Source organism: Pieris napi, chromosome 5, assembly GCF_905475465.1.
Source record: "Pieris napi chromosome 5, ilPieNapi1.2, whole genome shotgun sequence".
Taxonomy (NCBI): Eukaryota; Metazoa; Arthropoda; class Insecta; order Lepidoptera; family Pieridae; genus Pieris; species Pieris napi.
In genome coordinates this window covers 2,326,190-2,343,271 of record NC_062238.1, presented here as the reverse complement: position 1 = coordinate 2,343,271, position 17,082 = coordinate 2,326,190, and the positions used below count along the sequence as shown (strand labels likewise).

General features: G+C 34.5%; 1 protein-coding gene and 1 long non-coding RNA gene across 2 annotated transcripts; both read right to left on the bottom strand.

Annotated features, from left to right (window-relative positions):
* Positions 1-306: 306 nt before the first annotated feature.
* LOC125049800 lies at positions 307-1,743 on the bottom strand. Its single transcript, XR_007117056.1, has 2 exons — positions 946-1,743; positions 307-510 (listed from the first exon to the last, which is right to left on the bottom strand). It is a non-coding gene; the product is annotated as an uncharacterized LOC125049800 (long non-coding RNA).
* A 1,532-nt stretch (positions 1,744-3,275) lies between these two features.
* Positions 3,276-16,393, bottom strand: LOC125049580 (fatty acyl-CoA hydrolase precursor, medium chain). The gene is made up of 12 exons (XM_047648958.1): positions 16,186-16,393; positions 14,055-14,245; positions 13,555-13,619; positions 13,220-13,357; positions 12,248-12,416; positions 11,664-11,788; positions 11,434-11,503; positions 10,821-10,970; positions 7,524-7,748; positions 6,100-6,237; positions 5,339-5,636; positions 3,276-3,541 (listed from the first exon to the last, which is right to left on the bottom strand). Exons 1-12 carry the CDS (start codon positions 16,374-16,376, stop codon positions 3,307-3,309), a joined length of 1,995 nt encoding a protein of 664 aa, XP_047504914.1. The 5' UTR covers positions 16,377-16,393; the 3' UTR covers positions 3,276-3,306.
* Between the last annotated feature and the right edge of the window lie 689 nt (positions 16,394-17,082).

Sequence of the window (17,082 nt, the reverse complement as noted above, 5' to 3'; positions counted from 1 at the left end):
CTATGAGTTTTTTTCTAGGCGGTAAGTGTTAATAAAACTCGTTTCAAATTATTAATTTTTCATTTCTTAGAACATTAGTCTATTAACTTTCTAGTTTATAATATGGAGTTAATAAGTTTTTTATCTATCTATTTACAAATTTGTAACCGTTGCTTAAGGGCCACCGCCAATCCGGCAAAAAACACGGTCCGTTATCCGGTGAAAAAAACAGGCGTCTACAAGCGCTCTTAGAGGGTTCGACAATACCAAATTTCATACATTTTATTTAATAATGTTTTAATTGTGTAATTGAGAAGAAAAAACAAATTGTTAGTTATTACAAATCTTTAATAAAACCTTGTTTTAGAACACAAATCGTTTGCTACATGATTCTTGATATTTTAGGCGACTTATAAAGGTATAAAATCAAATCAAATCTTATGTTAACGATTTGTTCTATCCTGAACCAGAGACACATCGCTTCATGTAGCCCAAACAAGCGTTGCTGCAGCAGTCTGTGTGATAGTTACACTGAAAAATGACATTTAAAAAAAGTAAAAAACATCTATACACCTTTTCAAAAGACAGAACTGTAATTATACAACACAAAGTCTGTCTTGATGACACACATGATTACATTAACAAAACAAAGCATGACTTTGAGAAATATTATTGTTTGATAGCAACTTGAGACATTCCAACAAAGAAAGACTCATGAAGTACTCTATACTTACATAATATATGTAGTAAAGTATTTTTGTCCAAGCTTTTTTTTAATGTTTAACAGGGGGCAAACGAGCAGCGCTCTGCTGATGGTAAGTGATAACGCCGACCATGGGCACTCACAATGCCAGAATACTCGCAACATCAGCACGATCTTTTCTTCAAGGAGTTTTTAGTTAATTCGTCCCATAATACTTTCTTTCATTACAGAACTAATATAAGATAGTATTGAATATTACTTACAAACTCGCCAATTTCCCTGCATTGAATGTCATATATCCCCGGAATAGCCACATCAGGGGGGTAGCTTAAATCATTTTCGTTCACCTCATCTTCAAGATTTTTCATATTAAAAACCGGTTCTTCATCAATCACTCCCTTTAATATTTTTGCGTTAACGCACACAGTAACAAGAGCGGTTAATAATAATAACTTGAACATGTTTGCAGACGAACCGATGAGAAAAAATGAAAAGACTAGTCTTTTATGCGTAGTAAAATGTTGCAATTAATTGTACAAATAACCCGCATATGTGAGATAAGGGAACAGATGTAAGCACAGGGTGATTCATATTATATATTTATACTTTGATTTTCCTTAAACAAACTATGCATTTTTTACATAATATTCATGTTATAACACACACTAATATACTCTTTTACCAGTAAAAGGTTCTTCATTCTTAAGTAAGGAGTATTTAATAATAAGTATTTTTTCCGTCACACGACGGACAATAAAATAAAATAAAAAATTAACGCCCATATTCATAAAAACTACTAAATAATTATTTTAAGTATGTAAGTACTCTTTCTTTCAAACTGTGTTTAAGCTGTAAGCAAAAGAAAACTTGTTTTTGTATGATTCTGGGGTTTTGTTTATTTGCAGTAGGTTATTATAAAATTTAAATATATTTTTAGCATGTATATGAATAACAACATTTTAAAAGTAGTTTGTACGTGATTCTTTTAGCGTCATGCATTTGTGTTCTGTTATCAAATTACTTAGCTTAATCTCTCTTCGAAACTTATTATAGTTTTAGGACATACTCGTATATGTTAACGTAAAATTGTAAAAACCGTTAGATTGTAATCTATCGGTTATCGGTTATCGGTATTCGGTAGATTGTACTACACTAACTTAGTTATCATTCAAACTTCTTTGGTCAATTACAGATTAATTTTACTTCCCAACAATTTCATATAACTACCGAATAATGATACGTTAAATTGCAAGCAGTATGTTGAGTTGACAATCTTTCGACAGTTTACAATCTCGCGAGATAGATTACAATCTAACGGTTTTTACAATTTTACGGTGACATATATATTGCTTGAGACCAAATGAATTTGTATGAAAATGGTCAAGTGACAGCATTAGCTAATGTCAAATACAAATAATTAGTTTATACTTCAATCTTTTGTTTCATTATTGAACCCCTTGTACGTACTAAGTCCTTGTAGAAGTAATTAATCTACTAGTTGGCCCTATTTTAGTTCAGAGAATTAATTATCCTCGCAAATGTCAATAGCAAAGACAATATTTGCGTCATGATTGTTTATTTTGTCAATATTAAATCTCTATTGGCCAACCTCCAGTAATGGAGAGGCACTAAAAGAAGAAGACGTCTCTATTGGTATAAAAAACTTACTTATGATATAGCTAGCTATGCATAAAAAGCAACTTGCTCTATGGAATGCGTAAAAAAAAATTGTATAACCTGTATCCAGCAACTTTTAATTCGTAAGATTTTTATACATTACGCAAGTTTTCTTACTACGATAAAGTATATTTATCCTAAGTGTGTTGTTTATCCAATAGACTTTACCTGGAGGTATGCAAACGAATTCCGAGTAAATAAAAGGAACCTATGTAGACCTTGCTACTAGACTATAATTTATACTATTCATGTTCTGGAAAAATCTAATAGTTTCTGTAACAAATTATTAGTATTTACTGACTAGTTCCGGATACACACGGCTAGAGGATTTTTAAAAGTTTGTGATGTGGTGAAAGAAGTTTTGAAATCGGTCCAGTCATTTTTGAGTTTATGTTTGTACCATACACAAACATTTTTATAATATTAAAAAATAAAAAATATTTGAATATTATTTATCACTTATAATACCACAAGAGCTTCAAAATTATCGGATATTTCCCGATAGGTTCGTTGCAAACAATTAATATAGTCGTCATGACGACTATATTTGTTTGCAGGGAACCTTGAGGGAAATGCCCGATAATTTTGAAGCTCGTGTGGTATTCGGGGGATTATTTTTCCGACCCAAATGTCGGCCAATACAATTGCACCATGAGACGAAATGTACAGTTAACAAATAAGAATTTCATAATGAATAAAACAACTACTTAATACTTTTCTTGAAGCAACGACCAGAGAAAATTTTCACAAAAAATTTTCAGTATAATACCATGTAGGTTGTACCACGTGACGTCGAATGGTGCAATTCTATTGGCCGATATTTGGGTCGTAAAAATAATCTCAAATATTTTTTAATTTAGGCCGCAGCCGAACTCTTTTGTAAAATAAGGTGAATTATATACACTATGAAAACAACTAAAATATCAGAAATTTATTAAACGTATACATCATTTAACACCAAAAAGATTAATACTATTAAAAGCATTTCTTGGCTGGTGAGTGTTTGATTTCATTCCTAGAAGGCCTAAACCATTCACCACAGGAATTTGCCCGGCATTATCGACTTGCATAGCAATAGGCGATATAAGTTTTGGTAATTTGAGGATTTGCTCCAAGTGATTTTTACAGAAGGCATCCATTAATCGATCTGACATTTCGCCCCACAAACCAATTTGACAGAATCTGTAAATTGTGATTAACTTTTATAATGGGTATTTTATATACATATATTAAAAGTTAATAATACATAATTTTATAAACGGTAATAAAAACGATTGCATATTATAAATATAAAATGGATAAAAGCAGATATTATTTTAATTAATTTAATAAAAAAATAAGCAGTTTTAGCCTTGTTGCAAAGATAAATAATAATATAATAAATTAATGAATAATGTATTTCTGATGGCAAGAAAAAAGTAAATATACTATTAGACCAGTGCAGATAGCCTTCAAAATAAATAAAAAGTGAAAAAAATTACAGTAGGATGAAACCCATTAGAAAGGCAGGGGAATATGATCAAAATGAAAGGAAAAATAAATTACGGTCGATCTGAGGTCGGGAAGGGGTAGGGGGGGAGTTTTAAGGGTAAAAAACGGTTTATCTCGATTTCTAGCAAAACTACAAGTCCTATCGAAGAAAGTTAAATGGCAAAGTTGGAGGTAATAAAAAGATCTAAAACTTTTGTATTTACACATTTTTCACATAACCTCAAAATTTATGTGATAAATTCAAAAAACCAAGTTTTTGGTTTTTTATTTTTATCTTTAACAAAAATATTTTTTTTTTAACGAAATTTGGTGAAAACTTACCTTTCTATGTCCCAAATACACTGTAATTTATTTGATTAAAAATATTTATTTGTTCGCCTTATTTTGAATTAATATCGAAAAAACACCCTAATTTTCAATCGAAAATTCTGACGTCAAAATTTCAGCTTTTTTCAAAAAGTTGGTGTGCTTTCAGTTCGTTGAAATCTCTACTTTCCTATGGTAAAAAAATATATATATATTACCATAGTAAATCTTCTCAGAAAACGCAAAAAATCGTATGCAGTAACGCCCAGACCTGTCATCCACTTCCTTACTTCTCTATGAATCTCATCATCTTCTTTAAATTATAATCAGATGCCTATTTATTACTATTTTAAGATAACTTATATATACCTGAGTGACCTAAAAAAAAAGTTTAGCCTTTAGATGGGCTAAAATTTTCGTATTTCATAGAGAAGTAAGGAAGGGGATGACAGGTCTGGGCGTTACTGCATACGATTTTTTGCGTTTTCTGAGAAGATTTACTATGGTAATATATATATATTTTTTTACCATAGGAAAGTAGAGATTTCAACGAACTGAAAGCACACCAACTTTTTGAAAAAAGCTGAAATTTTGACGTCAGAATTTTCGATTGAAAATTAGGGTGTTTTTTCGATATTAATTCAAAATAAGGCGAACAAATAAATATTTTTAATCAAATAAATTACAGTGTATTTGGGACATAGAAAGGTAAGTTTTCACCAAATTTCGTTAAAAAAAAAATATTTTTGTTAAAGATAAAAATAAAAAACCAAAAACTTGGTTTTTTGAATTTTTCACACCAATTTTGATGTTATGTGAAAAATGTGTGAATACAAAAGTTTTAGATGTTTTTATTACCTACAACTTTGCCATTTAACTTTCTTCGATAGGACTTTTAGTTTTGCCGGAAATCGAGGTAAACCGTTTTTTACCCTTAAAACTCCCCCCCCTACCCTTCCCGACCTCAGATCGACCGTAATTTATTTTTCCTTTCATTTTGATCATATTCCCCTGCTTTTCTAATGGGTTTCATCCTACTGTAATTTTTTTTGGTTTCAAAAATTATCGGCACTGGTCTATATGTCACATTCTGTTACTCTTATATGTATACGGAAAACAACTGTCATACATTCCTGACAGATACGTAGTACGTAGGTACGTAATTTTAAAAGAAATACAAACCTAAAGTTCTTATCCAAAGTAATCTTTTCACCAATCTTCAAATAATTCTCTCCGTCCATTGAATAAGGAATGAAACCAAAGAGTTTTGCGTCACTAGTTTTATTTTCACTCAAATTACGAGCGAACTTCGCAAAAAGCCCTACAAATGATTTTCGTACTTCTGCATCTGTGTCTGATACTTTTTCATTTAAAGAATTTCCGTCTTTATCCAACGGTTCAAAGAGGTAGGCTAGTTCGTCGCCGTGGGCTGGGCCTTTGGACTTTTGCTGTACGTTATCTGAAGGCTTGTCAGCATCTTCTACGAAAATAAGTACAAAGTACATGAAAATCATAAAGTATATAATTGGTCTAATTCATAAACTTACTAGGTTACAATCAAATATATAAGCGTAAGTTAAAGGATTCCAAGACATTTTATAGGATAGGATTTTAATGCAGGATCTAATGTTTTTTTTTTATTATTTATATAAATAAAAGTTACAATTCTCCAACTAGATACAAAAAAAACAGACTTGATGGTATTACTGGATTGTAGTAAATTATATTTGCGTGTGCGTTCAATTAATCTGTAACATCTTTAAATATTTAAATTTTTCGCTAGGCTTGAACAACATCACACAAACGTAATTATCAAATTTTCCCTCTAATGTTTCTTTTCCTCATGGTGTTAACACAATAAGTAAGAAAGAGATTCATTACTTATGTTAAAACTGTTTCTATGATTGCTGAATTTGTTCTTTTTAAGGATAATATATACTTACGAGTCAAAGCTATTCCAGGTACAAAATGGTATCCCTTACTAAGGTTGCCCACATGTTCGAAGCTGTACATCAAGGCCGGAGCGCCGGCACTCCATTCTTTTACGCTCTGATACGCCGGGAAGTTGAATAATGCGTCGCCTATTAAGTAATAAATTATTATTAATAGTGGATAAATAAATATAGGTAGCATAGTTAATGTTTTTTTTTATTTTACAGGGGGCAAGGGGACGGGCAAGAGGCTCATCTGATGTTAAATATCGCCACCCATAGACTTACACTGCCAGAAGGCTCGCAAGTTGCCGACCTTTAAGAATTGGTACGCTCTTTTCTCGAAGGGCCTTCGAGTCGAATTGGTTCCACATAGTGGTGTGCGCGGCAAAAAGTATTACAACAAAATTATGTTCATTTTATGAAGTTTATTTTAAATTACCTTGGAAATTTTAAATCGTAATATTACGATCGAAAAGCCGGTCTAGCTAGAATGGTAACTCCCAATATTATTAAATTGTATTTTATTTTTATTATATTATTCCTTCATAATTCGTAAAAAAGCATAAAAATCTAAATATATTAATAACAAAATATGGTTGTGACAAAATTGATCTAACGCTAGTTCCCTCTACATCTATAGATTTAGATATAGAATTATTCGTGCGTGGCACAGCTGGGGACACAAGGCTTATTACCTGCGTGCAGGTAGTCGAGTACCCCAATTGTAGGCACCCTTCCCTATTCCATTTAAAAGGGACAGAAGGGCTTACCTCAGGATTTTTGGAGTATAAAAAAACTATCTAGTATAACATTAAATTTTATAAATATTGTATTTTTGTATTCTCTACGACTACTCATGCAGAATTCGTAATTAAGGATAAAAATTGGAATATATCATGTCTTTCTATATTTATAAGGACGTAAACATGTTAAACTTCAGATTTTAAAATCGGTTTGTTCTTGACTTTTTGGTTATATGTGCAACGTATGGCGGAGGACAGAACCCCAAGGTCCTCTCTGAACTCACAACCTGGTGGCAAGAATAAACCCGGTAGACCGGGGCTGCGTCAGTTGGACCTCGAAAAATTAGGGGTTCAAAGTTGGACGCAAGAAGCACTAAAAAGTGCGATGGCGAAATATACTTGAGGAGGCTAAGGCCCACAAGAGGCTATAGCCATTGATGATGATGATGAAACATGTTAAAATAAATATCTTAAAATAAACAATCGAACGTTTGCTTCGTCATCGGACCCATCACCATCGGGCATGCGGCCTAACAGTAAATCACTTATCCATGACTGATAGAATGATTGATGAGATCCCTTTGCTAAAAACAGCATTTGATTTGTTTCAAGTTTTTTAATTACCGACCGCATTAATACAACTCACTATTACCACGAGCCTATCACGATATCACTGTAAAAAAATCTCACCCGTGGCTTCAGCAATCTGTGCTAAACCATCCACTGCTTTCATTGAATTATCAAATATGGCCTGATAATAATCCAAAAGCGGAATTGCCTTTTGCACGCCTGGAAGTTTTATCGGAGCCAAACCCTGGACAGTCTGAACTGACTTCTTGAGACCACCGATTACGTCTTTCTTAATAAAATCTTGAACAGCCTCCAATTGGTCGCTTAGGAATTTCCCATACTTTCCTGAAATTTAATTGTGATGATTTGTTAATTATGCTCAGAGAACACAAGACGCGCTCTAAACAGCAGGGTTACTTTGTAATATTGATTGAATTTGTTCGTGAATTTTCTGAATTAACCTAATAAAGTGCTGGCATTCATTAGAATAACAATTACTTTGAAGTGATTTGTATTAATTGAAAACCTCTATCTATGCACAAAATTTGCTAAATTAAAGGAAATCGCTATTTTAAGCTGCTATTTTAATAGGTACCTTATTTATTTAATAACACTTTGTTGGATACAATGGACATAATTAAATGAAAAGGAGGGCGACTGGTGGCCTTATCGCTTTCATGCGATCTCTTCCAGGCAACCGCAAAGAGAAAATAAAAATTACATAAGGCATATAGTTATTTAGACAAAACTAATGGAACAAAACAAAGCAATTAAAACATGTAAGCAGTGATCAGGACAATATTTAAAAAAAGGACACATGAATCACGATTTTCATATTGTTACGAAGACTGGTCGACTGCAATGTTTTAAGATTTTTCCACTAGTTAGAGAACTTTTCAGGAGGCTGAAATGTGATTTTTGGCCGTTTCAGGAGAGGGTCAATCACATATTAGAAAATCGTAATTTACAGAATATTACCCTAGTTTTCAGGAGGCTGAAACATTTTTTCAGGCAGTTTCAGAACACGTGTAGTCCAGTGGTACACATTTCAGGAAACCCGTTTTCAGGCGTTTTCAGGCCTGGTTATACCCCTTTGATGAAGGAATGTTCTAGAACGAATTTTCTAGGTGTGGGACAAGGACGTAATGATACGCGAGATAGAGGGAAGATCGGAACCTTCTCGAATCTAGACCGAGCACTCTAGAACGCCGTACGACAAGGACGGAGCAGTGTGCGAAAGAGATAGCGAGTACGCACGTTCTAGAATTGTGCGTTCGCTACTCAGTAGCGCTCCCGCCTAGAGAGTTCTCGAACATCGTTCAAGATTATTCCCAGGGATATATAAGCGAGCCAAAACGCGACCGATGAGTTCAGTTTTGAATGCGATTGCAAGGGATAAACACCGAAGAGATAAAGTGCGAATATAGTGAAGACAAGTGATAAAGTACTGTGTAAAGTGCGTGTAATTAAAGTTATTAGTGACAGTATTTTGTGTATGTGTATTTAGTGAATTTCTGTGCGTAATTTCCGGCTTTTTAGTGTAAACAAATTCCTCACTGATTTATTTAGAAATAAACCCCTGTAGAAATCTAAGGCGTTTTCTAACCGACCCCCTAGCTCGTAACATTTTGGTGTCAGAATCGGGGATGGAAAAATGACAATAACTACAAGGGAGAATCAAGAGGAGTTCGTGGCGGACCCACCAGCAACGGAGGGAGTGCAGACAAGAGCACAATCAGCACGGGACGCCGCCCGACGACAAAGTTTTGACGCGAACCGCGGGATGGGCGAAAGTAACGATGGCAACATCCTCCTGGCTCTGCGCCAAATGATGGAAGAACAGGCACACCAACACGAAGAACAGGCACGCCGTCAAGAGGAGCAGACACGCCAAATGATGGAAGAACAAGCACGCCGTCAAGAGGAACAGGTTCGGCAATTGATGGAGGAACAGGCTCACCGTCAGGAAGAACAGGCTCGCCGTCAAGAGGAACACGTACGCCAAATGATGGAAGAACAGGCTTAGACACGTCGTATGATGGAGGAACAGGCTTGCCGTATAGGAGAAAGATTAGGAGATCTGAAACAAGAAGTAGATAAAAAATTCGAAAATTTGGAATCTGACGTGGATTGCAAACTATCGAAACAGGACAAACGTATTCTCGGATTAGAACAAGAGATGCTAACTACTTTAATTACACGCACTTCACACAGTACTTTATCACTTGTCTTCACTATATTCGCACTTTATCTCTTCGGTGTTCATCCCTTGCAATCGCATTCAAAACTGAACTCATCGGTCGCGTTACGGCTCGCTTATATATCCCTGGGAATAATCTTGAACGATGTTCGAGAACTCTCTAGGCGAGAGCGCTACAGAGTAGCGAAAGCATAATTCTAGAACGTGCGTACTCGCTATCTCTTTCGCACATTGCTCCGTCCTTGTCGTACGGCGTTCTAGAGTGCTCGGTCTAGATTCGAGAAGGTTCCGATCTTCCCTCTCTTTCGCGTATCATACCATCCTTGTCTCACACCTAGAAAATTCGTTCTAGAATATTCCTTCATCAAAGGGGTATAACCAGGCCTGAAAACGCCTGAAAACGGGTATCCTGAAATGTGTACCACTGGACTACACTTGTTCTGAAACTGCCTGAAAAAAGCCTTTCAGCCTCCTGAAAACTGGGATAATATTCTGTAAATTACGATTTTCTAATATGTGATTGACCCTCTCCTGAAACGGTCATAAATCACATTTCAGCTCGCTGAAAAGATCTCTAACTAGTGGAAAAATCTGGAAACATTGCAGTCAACCCGTTTTCGTAACAATATGAAACAACAAGGTTCAACTATGATGACCGACAATTTACGGTAATAATTAATGCACTGCATATATTAACAGACATTTTTAATTGTCCGTTGAATGAACTGTCTGTTAACGAAAGGTCTGTTTCGTGTATGTTCCAATACTGTAGATAAGAAATAGTTAGTATTTTTGTAAATATTTTAATCTATTACTGTTAAATGTTGTGATGTTTTTTGCCATGTGATATAAAGGTATAATGGGCAGAGGCGATGAGAACTTGGAGAAACTGATCGTGGTTGGTAACTCAGAAGGCAAAAGATCACGTGGCCGTTCACCAACCAGATGGACCAATCATGTGAATGACTCATCGTCCTCAAAACTGTACTCTGTTAAAAGAGAGGCGCTGGATAGAAACCGGTGGAAACAGATAATCTCCTTCAGATGCTTAGTTCCTGACCACGACTCTCAGACATGAGCTGCCGATTGAAGAGAGATATATAAATGTAAATAGTTGCCGCAATTTCATTAAAAAATAAATAAAAACATCGAGTGTACGTAATTGTCGTAATTCATTACATACATAGGGAATATAATTACAAAATGGCAATGCTCACCAAAAACTGCTCGCGATGTTTCCGCTGAGGTGACACCAGTAAGCATAGGTCCCAGCTGATGCTTCTTCTTGATTGAGTCACTGGGTTCCTCTGCTATTAGTGGTGGTAGACCTCGTAGGTCATCAGAGCCTTCTACGCGTACACCAACACCTAAAGGACAGCAAAGTCCCTATATTTGTGAGAACCATCTCTCTAGTTCTAGGATTTACAGCTTTTTATATATAAATATAATATATTAGTCAGTAGAATGGATGCGTTAAATACTCTTTGAATCAAGGTTTGAAAATTGTTTAAGTAACAAATTCTTTCAGTTACAGTCTGAAATTTAAATTATTAGGCTTTTAAATTTCGAACAAATCTTATTTAAATGTACAGTATCTATTAGTCTTAACACTTGTATTAGTCTAAATAAGTTTAGAGAAAGTAACAATCACAAGGAAAGTACATATAATACTTCAGAATAATGTAAATAAAAGGGCCTAAAATATTGCTGTACTTGTCTAGGGTATTTTTTTAATTATTTTATATTTTTTACTATTATTAGCACTAATCAACTTAACGTAACAAAGGGATTCTCCAAATATCTAAATACATACGATATTAAAAGTATTACCTGAATTGCCTCCAATTTCATTTAAAAATGCTTCTGTGTCAACCATTTCCGATGTAATAGCTCGATCGGCCTGAAAATGGCCAAGTTTCATATGAAACAGACTCATTAAATTTTTAAAATATATAATCGGCTAATTTGTTTTTGTTATACTAAAACGTCTTAAAAATCAGAAGGTAATACAGAAAAATAGTTTAATGTAATCATTGTTTTTCTGTAAAAAAAGGTATTACCTGTATAATTTTTTCAGCTGGCAACTTCCTGAGGCAGCGTAATAGTCTTTCCGCTGGCTCTTTGGGACATCCGGTTTGGCGTGCTAGTTCTTCCGCGTGTTTCTTTGGATTAGACTCCACTGCTCCTATTATACATACTTGTTTAATATATAACAAGCCATAATTTTATGCGTATATTGCGGGCTTAGGGTTTCTGCATTTATTTAATGACAGGTATACGAATCTCTTCAAGGTTATATGCGTTTAAATATAAACCCTGGAAATGGTAAAAATCATGCTATAATAACCTTGATTTGGCATTTATTCATTTATACTTTCCAACTGTTTCATTGGGTATAATTTTAATGTAATATTAACCACACCATCATTTAAAAAAATTATAAAACTGCACCTAAACTCTCTAACTCCGAAATACCATAGCGATTGCGATCCCGACTTCAATATTGAATTCAATATTCGACGGCTGCAAAGAACAAACGGTTATCTGCAATCGTATGTGTATCGCTATTGGAAGTTAAAGAGTACCGGCACTGGTATAAACTTACGTGAAATTTAAAAAAAAAACTTGGTTACAATCAACCTACCTGGTGACAAAGGAGCACCGGAAAGGGCAGCAACACCGGTGGCAGAGCGACCTTCACGTGGTGTTTCACCAGATAAACCCATCAGGGATGCTGTTCTACCACCAGAACCTTGTCCCATTACCACGACACGAGACTTGTCTCCCCCAAAGAATTCGATGTAGTCATTTATCTTAAATTCAGTAAGTCATTATTGTCACATAATCAAAGCTTAAAAGAATAACAAATATGTTTATATTTATACAAACTATTTTATACATAATTTGTATAACATAGTTTGAGATTTAATTGCTGTGTTACTTTGGTACTAATGTATGTGCGGAAAGAGAACCGACATTTTCGCAACAGTTAATTTTTTTTTTTCATATTCGCTTGCCAAAAAAGAGAGAAGAGATAAATATTACTAATGATACCAAAGAAAAGACCATAAATTATAAACCATAGCGAAAAAAACTTAGAAAGTCATAACAGTAACCCTTCATGTCATCGGATGGTCGAACCGAAAAAATATCAAGATTGTTCGAGCCTTGCAGCCGATTGCAGTCTAGTCATTCTGTTTAGTGGAGCGTAGAACTTAAATTAGAATAAGATGAACATCTTTCCCCACAGACTCAGCCTCATCGCATTCGAATAATCCAAAGGCATGTGTTAATAAATTTATACTGAGTTTAATCTAATAAATAAATAATGACTTAGCTCAATAATAGCTCTATGACCTTGACACAAACTTTGACTCTCTTACGTCAAATACACTTATGACGTGTGGGACTTAGCGCTAAATCGAACGTCGTTTACTGCGTTGACACGGATTAAAGTGTTTTTTTTTGTTTTCTTATAAGGGACCGGACAGATATTTGGCCACAATCCCATCTGATATTAAGTGAGATGTGGCCTATTGGAGGGCACGCCTGTCCAGGAAATGCTTGTTTAATCGGCGCTTGAGTCGTAGCAAATAAAGTCCTATCAAGTTCTCACCCAAGTCATAGCGGCCCGAAGGTCAAAGAGGCCAGTGTTCCCCGATGCGTCTTTTTGACCGGTACTTAAATATCCGAGTGACCCTAAACGATATTGCGCGGTCACTAAAATTGTGTCTTGTTGAGCAAAATGTTGACCCTGCGAAAAAGATTTGCAAATTGTAGGGATTTTTTTTGCAATAAACTTATGTATATAAATTCGCTAAAATTGACCACGAAAAGAAATTTATAGGATTTTAAGGTTATAACTTTTAATTGTCTTTAAACAACCAGAAAAAATCTTTTTTCGGTATACCAATGCCAATAGACTTGTCTGATGAATCGAAAAACACTTACACCATATGCTGCAATCGATCCAGATCTGTAATTACCTCCATGGATGAAAAATATTACAGGGGAACCTGCAAATTAGTAAAAATTATAAAAAATATCCGGCAATCGAAAATCAAAATATCATTTAAATACTTATGAACGTCAGTAAAAAATAAAGGTCCAAATTTATATTTACTGCCAGTTCACAAATCAAGGGCGTAGAACGGAAGAGAAGAACTGGAAATAAAAACTCTCCGCCACATTTTTTAATCGCCAAGTTTTTTGTTTATCCCATTTTTTGTAAAGAGCTGCAACCATTACACCATGTTCCACGTGACATTTAAGTCTACATCTACATACCTAATAATAATAAAATAAATTAAAAACAAAGATTTGTCCTCTATCAGCAGGAGGCATGGTGAAATAGGAGCACGCACATACATTCTCGTGGGAACAACACGCAAATACATAGTCGAAATAACTAACACATGCAGTATAGAGAAACCTGAGCATATTTTAGTCACCTCTTTCCTCTCCTGGCATCTTAGGAGAAAAAACGTTAAGGCAGAGACAATCTTCATGCCCAATGATCCCCGACCCCATTGGGTCAGGCTGGACGCATGGGGGACAATGTCTGGTTGCATTGATTTCACCAGCTAAGTATCGCCGAACTGGCCGCTGGAACCGTCTTGGACCAATCGGTGGTTCGGCGTACCTATAAATTTCATGCTCATATTTGTATTAGGCACAAGATGGCTTTCACGATGGATAAATGGAAGTTCATACCACCAAGACAACTCTAAGACTGAACCCATTACTTATAGACTTAATTTTTTAATATTTTATAAGCATAATGCCATATGCTAATCTACCAAACCAAAATTAAATTAAATAAGAACGCTAAACGAAATCAAAACATATACTGTATGTGCCTTATTACGGAAGTTATTATCAGGGTGTACATCCGTTTATGAAGCTATTATTAAGTTTAATCATGAATTTATTTAATTAAATGAATGTTCATTCTGTAGTCTTCATAGAGATATGATTATGCGCTACATGAGTTTTTTTGTAAGATCTTCAATCGTCGTTTTTATATGATTACTAGTGGACCCCACAGACGTTGTCCTGCATGATATTTCAAGCTATTAGGATATTAAAGTATGAAAGTACTGACTGCAGTGCCACCTGCCGGGCTGATTTGTGAATCTAAGCCATTCCCAGATCCCCTTGAACACACACGAAAAATTTCATCAAAATCGGTCCAGTCGTTTGAGAGAAGTTCAGTGACATACACACTCACAGAAGAATTATATATATAAAGACTAGCTGCCCTCGCGAACTTCGTTTCAACTTAATGTGATTTTACTTAGTCTACCTTTTTAGTACCTACCGACATGGAACATTTTTCTATGCTACCCTAGAGAATGTTTAGGTTTTTCTGTGAATTTTTCTCTATATAAACCTCGGAGTTCAAGTCATAAGATTTTAATTAACAAATTAAAAATAGGGGTTGATAGTAGAGAGAAGGGTTGTATGTACATATTTTTGTATGCTAATGTTTTGTCTAAAATGTAAATTTAGGGGTGGCACTACCCTTAACATTTAGAGGGATGAAAAATATATATTCTCAGACTTACTGAATATGCATAAATAATTTCATAAGAATCGGTCGAGCCGTTTCGGAGGAGTATGGGAATTGGGAACGAACATTGTGACATGAGAATTTTATATACATATATGTATAGAGATTTTGGTAACGATTGTTAAAAATTTAATTAAACCGTCGGAAGAGCGGAGAAAACAATGTAACTTGTTATTGAATAAAGAAATTTTGAATAAGTACAAAACATTTCAAGTCTATTTGCCCTTGTATTTAAAAATTAATTCAGGAATACGATCAGTTATTCTTGTTATTTTCAACTTAAGTACTTCTAATTTTTAGGGAGGCCACAGAACTTGTTTCATTGAATAGATTTTGTAATATGATAGAGACTTTTTATTATGGTTTTAGCACCTGCAAGAGGGGTGTCATAAGTTCGAAGTGTCTTTTTATCCTGCCCGACCCGTTTTGTAGTAATGTTTTGCTTGAAGGGAATAGCGATAGGAAGTATAGCATATAAATTACTGTCAAATCATTGACTTAAAAAAAAACAATTTGTTCATCAAATTATGATATTATTATTTGTTTAAATAGCAGAATTATCTAAAATACTAGCTGACCCGGCAAACGTTTGTTTTGCCATGTATATTATTTCTTATAGAAACATTTGTTTAGTTCAATAAAATAACTATCTACAATAATAAAAAATGGAGGTTGATCGTAGACGGTTGAAAATTTCTGAAAATGCTGTATCATAAAAAAAAGCAAAAAAATTGTGTAAAAAATAAAAATATAAATTTTGGGTTGGATAGTACTTATCACTTAGGGGTTTGAAAGATAGATAGTAGCTGATTCTCAGACTTACTGAATATGCAAAAATAAAATCATAAGAATCGGTCGAGCCGTTTCGGAGGAGTATGGGAACGAACACTGTGACACGAGAATTTTATATATAATTATTTATATAATATCGTTAATCTCTATATATATATTAAATTCACATACTAATTATATAAATGTATAATTAATTCTTAATATGTACCAGGTATTACCTGATACCAGCGAACGTATAGTATCCACGCTCTTCATCCTTCAAACCTTCCAGCCGGGAACTATAACCGTGCTTCTGTGTGAAGACCACTGCAGCATCAGGTTCTGGTGGGGCAGCCGGCGCACCACCCACCACTGCCTGCGCCGGCGCAATTAACTCAATACACGCCAACACGATCAAAAACCACGCCATCACTAACCACTCGTTTAGTCATAACTCTTATCCTGACATCCCACGCTAATCATCCCAAATTATTATATAGTATATCAAAAATATTATTATGATTTTTTTCTGAATTCCATTATTTTATCGCATAAAACAACAACTTGCAAGTTTATGCAACTAAAATGGCAATTAATGCTATAAAAATAAGGATCAAATCTCTCTAGCATGGTAATTTAAATGACTGAATTTTGATTTTTTTTTTAATTTTGTTTCCAGCTAATTATAATATTAACACAATGAAACCTTCTTTCAACAAAACTCGTTTTGTAGTGTGCAGCCCAGACATACAATAACCAATATTTAAGGTTTAACTCGTTTAAGCTATTGCGGAATATTCTTAAAAGAAGTATTAAGAATATCCATAGCGCTAAATCACCTGCATCATAAGCACACCCAACATACACACCCACTTTTACACCATCACACAATACAGACAAATCAGGTATCACTAAGTAAAATGTATTGAATAATTTATATTCTTTTTTCCCTCTTATAAATGATTGAACATTTTTGTAGGTAAATATTATGTATTCCACATCTGGCTATATTTTTAGTGTAATTGTATGTTATTAATTATTATACAATGTGTTCCATAGGTAATCACATTAAAATGATAACGCACAAGGGCTCATGACACTGCTAGTAGTGTTATCCCTAAGGTCGTAGGTTCGAT

Bases quoted from the DNA above. Each gene is read 5' to 3' on its own strand.
- LOC125049580 (XM_047648958.1), bottom strand. From the start codon at position 16,376: ATGGCGTGGTTTTTGATCGTGTTGGCGTGTATTGAGTTAATTGCGCCG. The intron at 11,504-11,663 runs GTAATACCTTTT...GGCCATTTTCAG, and splicing joins CAGCTGAAAAAATTATACAG to GCCGATCGAGCTATTACATC. The intron at 10,971-11,433 runs GTAATACTTTTA...GCTGTCCTTTAG, and splicing joins TGAAATTGGAGGCAATTCAG to GTGTTGGTGTACGCGTAGAA.